General features: G+C 25.8%; 1 protein-coding gene across 1 annotated transcript; it reads left to right on the forward strand.

The window, feature by feature from the left end:
• Positions 1 to 22: 22 nt before the first annotated feature.
• LOC128963206 (acetylcholinesterase-like) lies at positions 23 to 9,066 on the forward strand. The gene is made up of 9 exons (XM_054309705.1): positions 23 to 29; positions 259 to 452; positions 549 to 1,290; positions 1,420 to 1,915; positions 1,985 to 2,134; positions 3,764 to 3,950; positions 4,030 to 4,753; positions 8,333 to 8,816; positions 8,884 to 9,066. The coding sequence occupies exons 1-9, from the start codon at positions 23 to 25 to the stop codon at positions 9,029 to 9,031; spliced, it is 3,132 nt and encodes a 1,043-aa protein (XP_054165680.1). The 3' UTR covers positions 9,032 to 9,066.
• The last annotated feature ends 712 nt before the right edge of the window (positions 9,067 to 9,778 follow it).

Below are 9,778 nucleotides of genomic sequence, written 5' to 3' on the forward strand. Positions count from 1 at the left end.
AAATATTGAAATAATAAAAAATATGAAATGTTTTGAAACAGCTGTTATCTAACAATATCTATTAATAATTACTTTTGAATGAGATAAGATAAGTAAACTTATTAATTGTTAAACTACTTGTAAATAAATATTAAGTTTTATTTTATTAATTTTTTTATAGTTATTAGTTTCTTAATACTCATAAATAGTTAGTTGCTTTTAAAAAAATGTATTATTATAATTTAAATCTAACTTTTCCATTATTAATATTATTTTATGTTTTGATAAATTCATGTGTTATTAATTGTATTGATGTCAATACTACATCAGGTGTTGTGAGAGGACAGACAATTCACGCTAAAAACTCAGTATTAGACACAATTGTTGACCAATTTTTGGGTATACCGTATGCCATACCACCCATCGGTAGTCTAAGATTTGCAAAACCACAACCTATTGAAACACCACATAAAGTAATGTTTTTATAATATTATTCTTATATTATATGTATTTAAATGTATTATATACTGTGTATTTAAGATAATTATTTTGAATTATAACATTTTAAGTATATAATCGATGCAACCAAACCTTCAAACTCATGTATGCAAATAACATATCCTAATCAGCAATTGATTGTTAGTGAAGACTGTTTATATCTAAACATATGGTCGACAAAACATAAAAACACAAATAAATTAAAACCAGTCATGTTTTGGATACACGGAGGCGGTCTCACAACGGGTTCAATATTTGAAAACTTTTATAATGGGACAGCACTGGCATCTAATGATGTTGTAGTTGTATCGACTAATTATAGACTCGGAGTATTGGGATACCTATTTGGTGATCGTAAAGACGCTCCGGGAAATGTAGGATTTTTTGACCAGTTATTGGCATTGAAATGGGTTAGAAATAACATACATAAGTTTGGTGGAGATAAGGATCTGATCACTATATTCGGTGAGTCGGCCGGTAGTTGGTCTGTATCAGCACACATACTGTCACCGCTATCTAAGGGTTTATTCAAAAGAGCTATTATGCAAAGCGGTGCGCATATGTATAACAAGGACAGGGATCCAATTAGTAAATCCGATGGCCTTAGTCTAGCAAAACAAATTGCATTAGATTTCAATTGTATTATAACTGAGACGTGTTATAATCACAATTGGATACAATGTTTGAGAAATGTTTCGGCAAAAGAGTTGATCAAAAAGGTGGCCCGTTTTGACCTAACCTATCCAGTGGTTGGCACCGAGTTTTTACCACTTACTGCACGTCAAGCATTTGAACACAACTTATTTAACTCAGGTTTTTTTTATTTGATTTTTACTACTTTATATAAAAATTTACAGTAATTGTAAATTAAATTATATATATATATATATATATATATATTTTTTTAACGATATTAAATATATATATATATATATACTGTAGATATTGATGTCATAGCCGGTATTACCAAAGATGAGGGACAATCCAATCCCGATGTCAGGGGACTTAATATTACTTACGATAGATTCAAATTAAATGTTAAAATAATTGATAATATTTTTCATAACATTGATATCGATAAAGTTTCTGAGTTTTATCTGAAAAATATCAACAAAACGAGTCAACCGGCAGTTAAGAGAGCGTTTGGCGAGTTTTTAGGTGATATACTCATGAAATGTCCGACCTATGAGTTTGCCAAACAAGTGGCCAAACGGTTGACCATCACTGGCCGTAATGTCTACTTTTATGACTTAACTTATGCGAGTCCATACTTTTCTGATTTGTTTCAATGCGATACCAAAACACATGAAGTTTGTCACTGTCAGGACTTGCCGTTTCCCTTTGGTCTACCACTACTCGAACCTGAGCTATACTCACCAACAGATATATTATTTTCCCGTAAAATAATGAAATTGTGGTCAGACTTTGCAAAGACTGGGTATTAAAATATTATTAAAATTTTTTTTACATAAATAAATAAAATTTGATTTTATAAAATAATTTATAGTAATGGAGACAATAATTGGCCCAAACTATGGAGTAATAATACACCAAATGTATGGCATATTCGTGATTTGAATCCTAATAATGTGACCAAAATTATTGATAATCTTTTTGATCAATCATGTGATGGCTTTTGGAAAAATTATTTTATTTAGTTTTAATATTAATATATTATAAAAAAATTAATAAACATTGTTATAAAATACATAAAAAAATAAATAAATATAACTATTGTCATTACAGTTGATTCAAAAAATGATAATAGTTATATTTATGGCTGTTCTTTACTATAGCTGCCACTTGTTGTTCACGCGATTAATATTTAATACAATATTAATGATAAATATACTAATGTCGCGTGAATTACAATTAATTTTTATTGTAAATAAATGTTAAATTAAAAAAATAAAATTTTCTACATAACAAATAAGTTATTAAATTAATTAGGTTAGGTTAAGTTAACATTTGTGTAATACCATTATAATTAGGTTAGGTTGCGGATCGAACACCAGGTTAGGTAACGGAGCAAACACTAATACATTAGGTTAGGTTATGTTAACATTTGTGTAATACCATTATAATTAGCTTAAGGTTGAGAGGCGAACACCAGGTTATGTAATGGGACAAACACTAATACTTTTTAATAATTTATAATACCATAATACCAATACAGACATAACTTTTAATACAGACATATAATAGAAAACATTCTCTAATTTAATGTATAATAAATTAATTGTATTTCACGCGACATTAGTATATTTATCGTTAAAATTGTATTAAATATTAATCGCGTGAACAACAAGTGGCAGCTATAGTAAAGAACCCCCATATTTATTTATTTTCTTGTGTATTTTATAACAATGTTTATTAATTTTTTATAATATACTAATATTAAAACTAAATAAAATAAATGAAATGTTTAAATACATTTGATATTACTGTATAAATATTACAAAAAAAAAAAAATAAAAAATATTATTACAGTTGATTCAAAAAATTATATTTGTTATTTTTATTTTTTGTAATATTAATACATTAATATCAAATGTATTTCAGCTATTTTAATTATTTGTGAAATAGTGAACCTTCCCTACCCATACCTTACCCATTTGCACAACCCTGATAAATATTGTTGATGTTTTCCATTACTATATAAACAACTATTAATTAAATTATTGAAAATTGATTAAAAAAACTAATCATTATGTAAAATATTTATATTAATAATTAATGATAAACAAAAATAATCAAGTAATTGGCAAAAAATATATTGATATAGTTTATAACTTTATGTTAAATAATAATTAATTTTATTAGAAATTATGATAGTTATAAAAAAATAAAAATCTGATAATTTTTAAAGAACGCTAAATAAATAAATAATTTCTATGCAAAAACATTTTGTTTTTAAATAATGTTAATAATAAAAATAAAATTTAGTAAATTTATCATCATTTTTCAACTTAATTAAAAATAATAATACTATAATATAATAATAATAAAATTAAATAATAATACAATTTATTTTGAAATTGTTTTTATATTTTATCTAAATATAATTTCAAGTATTTTATAATTTGTTTGCTTTTAGTACAGTATCGATATCTTTGAAAAACTTTACAGTACTTACAATTTATTATTGATTAAATTATTTAATTAAATTAAGCTACAAATATAATATTATTATTTTATAAATAATAAGTAATAAATACAAAACTAAGACAATGTATTATATTATGAACTTAAAACTTATTATATTTTTAATATTTTTAATAAAAATCAATGCAATTGCCATCAATTGCATTGATATCAACACCACATCGGGTGTCGTGAGAGGACAGACATTACACGTCAAAAATTTGGTATTAGATGTAACTGTTGATCAATATTTAGGTATACCGTATGCCATACCACCCATCAGTGATCTAAGATTTGCAAAACCATTGCCTATAAAAACACCACATAAAGTAATAAGTGATATAATTACTGTAATTTATTTATATAAAAATTACTAATAATTTTATTATTAAAATATTTATATTATAGGAAATAATAGATGCGACTAAACAACCGAAATCATGTATGCAATTGCCATCACTGTTAACGCCTCCGGATTTCATGAGTGAAGACTGTCTATATCTGAACATATGGTCTTCAAAACAAAACAACTTAAATGAATTAAAACCAGTTATGTTTTGGATCTATGGAGGAGGTCTCTCATCCGGTTCAATAAATATTCCTCTTTATAATGGGACAGCACTTGCATCTAATGATGTTGTGGTCGTAGCGACTAATTATAGACTCGGAATAATTGGATTTTTATTCGGTGATCGAAAGGACGCTCCGGGAAATGTAGGCTTTTTCGATCAATTACTGGCATTAAAATGGGTTAGAGATAACATACATAAGTTTGGTGGAGATAAAGATAAAATTACTATATTTGGTGAATCGGCCGGCAGTTGGTCGGTATCGGCACATATACTTTCACCGCTTTCTAAAGGTTTATTCAAAAGAGCTATTATGGAAAGTGGTGCCCATATGTATAATAAGGAAAGGGATCCGCTTAACAAAACTGAATCACTAAATAATGCCAAAAAGATTGCAAATAAATTTAATTGTACTAATGATTGGATACAATGTTTAAGAAATGTTGACTCAAAAGAGTTGGTTAAAATACTACCGGAGATGAGCTTAACATTTCCAGTGGTTGGCACCGAGTTTTTACCACTCACTGCACGTCAAGCATTTGAACACAACTTATTTAATTCAGGTATTATATTGGCATTTAAATATTTTTTTTATAAAATACATTATATGGTTTTAGATATTGATCTAATAGCTGGTATAACTAAAGATGAGGGACAGTCGTTTGTTTATAAACTTAATGTAACAATAGATACATTCAAATTTCATATTAATCAATATGAAAGTGTATTTCATAATCTCGATGCCGACGGTATAACTGAGTTTTATTTGAAAAATATCAATAAAACGAGTCAACCGGCAGTTAGACACGCATTCGGCGATTTTTTTGGCGATTTACTATTGAAATGTCCGACCTATTACTTTGCTAAACAAGTAGCCAAACGGTTATCCAACTCAACACGTAATGTCTACTTCTATGAGCTAACATATGCCAGTCCTTTCTTTTCGCAAGTTATTGGATGCGACACTAAATCCGGTGATATCTGTCACGCCATTGATGTAGACTTTGTTTTTGGTTTTCCATTACTTGAACCGGAGTTACATAAACCAAAAGACATATTTTTTGCTAATGAATTCACCAGAATATGGACTGACTTTTCAAAAACTGGGTATTAAAATCATTAATTTTATATTTCGTTATAAAACAAATATTTATATCAATATTATAGCCATTTAGATAACAATTGGCCCAAACTATGGACTAATAGCACACCTAATGTATGGCATATTTATAATTTGAATCCCAATAATATGACAAAAACTTTTGATCATCTAATGGATCAAACTTGTGATGGATTTTGGAAAAATTATTTTATTTAATTATAACAACTATACTGTATTTTTTCTAACTAATGTATTTAAAACTATAAAATAATATAATAAACGTATAATAATTTGTAGTATTTAGTAATATACTAGTGTTAAATTAAAATACAAATATTATGTTTTTCAATATACAGTTTGCAATTTCACATTTTATACAATTTCTTTGCATTCATTGCATTACGTCTACACAACTCTATCTATTCGCCCATTGATTCCAGGCCTCCTTTTTTGGATTTTATACTATGGTATATCATTATGCTATGTATACTATACATTACTACTAGTATATTACTAAATACTACAAATTATTATACGTTTATTATATTATTTTATAGTTTTAAATACATTAGTTAGAAAAAATACAGTATAGTTGTTATAATTAAATAAAATAATTTTTCCAAAATTTTAGCAAATTAGCAATCAACAATAGTAAAGTACAGTATAAAACAGTGTATAGTATACACTGTATACTATACATTGTGTAGTATACACTGTTTTATACTGTACAGTACTTTACTATGAATTTTTAGGGGTGGTATGGGAAGCAAACGGTCATCTCTCTCTCTCTCTCTCTCTCTCTCTCTCTCTCTCTCTCTTAATTATAGTCCATTGATTGGTTAGTATAAGGGGTAAAAATCTGTGGGGACTACTTCTTTTAGTATATTTAATTAATAATATTACAATTATATAGTATTATATTATTGATGGAATAAGTATAAATAAAAAAATATATTTTATATTTTTATATTATATTGTATAAAAAAGCAAATTATTTATCTTAATTATTATTAACACTTAAGTATTATTAGTGATAAAGTAATATAATAAATACATAATACATAATGTTAATAATAATTGATAATAAAAATATAGAACACTTAAAAAAAATAAAATACGTTTTCTAATGTAATTAGATTAATATATGTATTTAGTTTGGTAATGTATGTAATTTCAATAAAAAATTATATTATATTAAAAACTATTATTATAATATATACAGTATACTATGTATTTACGATAACTAATATATTTTTAATAATAGCATTTTAATGTATGGACCAAACCATAAAAATTATTTTCATTATAAAGAGTAGTACATTATAGTAATTAATGTAAATCAATATTATTAATTATTAATACTACAGTATATAAAAAACATTTAATAAATTATTAGACAAAAAAATCAATTGCAATTTTATAACTATATAAAACAGATTATAAAAGTAAGTTCTAATATTAATAATAATAAATAATATAAAATCATTATAAATAATCATTATAATTGACAATAATTATCTTGATATACTATTATAACAATATGTGCTTTTAATTAATTAAATAAAAACTAAAAGTATTTTTAAAACAAATCAAAATGAGCTAATTTTAAGATAAATTATTTCTATTTTTTTAAATATCAAAATTATTGTGAAATAAAAAATTATAATAATAAATACACTTAATTTGAAATTAAGTTTATCCAAAGTAAGTCAAATATTTGTTCAAGTATTGTATAATCTATTTGTTTTTTTTGTACTAAAATTGATAACTATATCTTTGATTAACTAAAAACTATTACCGGTAATACATTGAAAGTTTAAATAAACCTTTTATTAACTAATAAATTGCAAAATAATAATACAACAAACATATGAAATAAGTGAATATAAAATTAAAATAATGTATAATATTATTAATTTAAAGCTACTATTTGTTATAATTTTAATAAAAATAAATGCAATTGTCATTAATTGTGTTGATGTTAACACAACATCGGGTGTCGTAAGAGGAGAATCATTACACTTCAAAAATCTGGTTTTAGACGTAACTTTGGATCAATATTTGGGTATACCGTTTGCCATACCACCCATCGGTGATCTAAGATTTGCAAAACCATTGCCTATAAAAACGCCACATAAAGTAATAGTTATTTTATTTGCTAAATAAATAGTTGTTTTAAAAGAAAATCAAAAAAATAAAATTATAAAAATATTTATATTGTATTTAGGAAATTATTGATGCAACTAAACAACCGAAATCATGTATGCAATTGCCGTCACCGTTAGGCTCATTACCGGGTGTCGTCAATGAGGACTGTCTGTATCTAAACATATGGTCACCAAATCAAAACAACACAAATGTATTGAAACCAGTTATGTTTTGGATATATGGAGGCGGACTTACAATTGGTTCAATAGATACTGTCTTTTATAACGCAACAGCACTGGTATCTAATGATGTTGTGGTCGTAGCGACTAATTATAGACTCGGAGTATTCGGATTCCTATTCGGTGATCGAGAGGACGCTCCGGGAAATGTCGGCTTTTTTGATCAGTTGTTAGCATTGAAATGGGTTAGAGATAACATACATAAGTTTGGTGGAGATAAAGATAAAATAACTATATTTGGAGAATCAGCCGGCAGTTGGTCTGTATCGGCACATATACTTTCACCGCAATCTAAAGGTCTATTCAAGAGAGCTATTATGCAAAGCGGTGCGCATATGTATAACAAGGACAGGGATCCGATCAACAAATCAGAAGCACTGAATAATGCTAAAGAAATTGCTAAACATTTTAAATGTAATGTTAATAAAGAGGATTGGATACAATGTTTAAGACATGTTGACTCAAAAGAATTGGTTAATATGATACCACCGATGAACTTAACATATCCAGTGGTTGGCACCGAGTTTTTACCACTCACTGCACGTCAAGCATTTGAACACAACTTATTTAATTCAGGTTTTTTCAGTGCATTTAAATAATTTAATAATAAATAAAAACAATACTCTATTTGATTGAATTGTATTTGCTTTTAGATATTGATCTGATAGCTGGTCTAACCAAAGATGAAGGACAAGGATTTATAGATAAAATAAATGTAACGATCGATACATTTAAATCAAATATTAAACCATATGATAATGTATTTCACAATCTGAATGCCGACAGTATAACTGAATTTTATCTGAAAAATGTGAACAAAACGAGTCAACCGGCAGTTCAACACGCTTTCGGCGATTTTGTTGGCGATATACTAATAAAGTGTCCGACCTATCACTTTGCCAAACAAGTGGCCAAACAGTTGTCCAACACTACACGTAATGTCTACTTCTATGAGCTGACGTACGCCAATCTATTCATTTCCAGTCTTATCGGATGTAAATCAGGTGATGTTTGTCATGGTTTGGATTTAGATTTTGTGTTTGGTTTGCCATTACTTATACCTGAATATCATAAACCAAAAGATATATTTTTTGCACAACAAATAATGAAAATGTGGACAGACTTTGCAAAAACTGGGTATTAAAATAATAAAAATTTTATAATAAAGCCATACTTTTATTATAAATATTATTTTTTTTATTAGTCTTTTAGATAATAATTGGCCAAAACTATGGACTAATAGTACACCTAATGTCTGGCATATCCGTGATTTGAATCCCAATTATGATACCAAAACTTTTGATCATCTTTTTGATCAAACTTGCGATGGTTTTTGGAAAAATTATTTTTAAATTTATTAAACTCAACTATTTTTAATCAAACATGTAATGGCTTTTTGGAAAAATTATTTTTTAATAAATTTCTTAATATTCAATACAGTAATAATTTGTTACACAAAAATTATTAGCATAACATATATATCGTATAAAACTTAACTCGAAATAATAATGTTATTAATAACTGATTATTATGCAGTATAATAAACATTATAAAGAGTAAATAAATAATCTGCTATTATATTTCATTTTTATCTTTAATTAATGTATTTTACAGTACATGTACTATACTTTTATACATCTATTGTTTATATACTTTTAAGGAAATAATATTTGCTTTTGCAATACAATTCATAATAATTTGAATTTCATAGAGTATATGTAATTCAAATTACATTTATATGGATTCTATACTACTATTAATATATACAACTTAAGTAATATACGTGTTTATACAATATCCTGTGTATTATATAATTATTGCGATAATAAACATTTGATATGAATAATAATGTAAAATTAATATAATAATGTATTGATACTTTAATTAATATAAATTTATGTATTATATTCATTGATGTAATGCGTTTTTGTGATAATAAATATATTTATTGTAAATAATTGCAATTCAATTAGTAGTTTATTGTGAAAACTTAATTTAAGGTAAGCTTAAATCAACATTTAAAAAATAGCTATATAAATAACTAAACTAATATTTAATTATAACTATTATATTATTTTAATCAGAATATATTTTGTTAA

This window comes from Oppia nitens, unplaced genomic scaffold (assembly GCF_028296485.1).
Source record: "Oppia nitens isolate AA-2021 unplaced genomic scaffold, nextdenovo-longstitch-racon4-pilon3 scaffold7_pilon_pilon_pilon, whole genome shotgun sequence".
NCBI lineage: Eukaryota > Metazoa > Arthropoda > Arachnida > Sarcoptiformes > Oppiidae > Oppia > Oppia nitens.

What these genes read in the sequence shown, in the direction of transcription:
- LOC128963206 (XM_054309705.1), top strand. An exon ending in CTATTGAAACACCACATAAA is followed by an intron (nt 453 to 548) that starts GTAATGTTTTTA and finishes TAACATTTTAAG; the next exon opens with TATATAATCGATGCAACCAA. An exon ending in ACACAACTTATTTAATTCAG is followed by an intron (nt 4,754 to 8,332) that starts GTATTATATTGG and finishes ATTTGCTTTTAG; the next exon opens with ATATTGATCTGATAGCTGGT.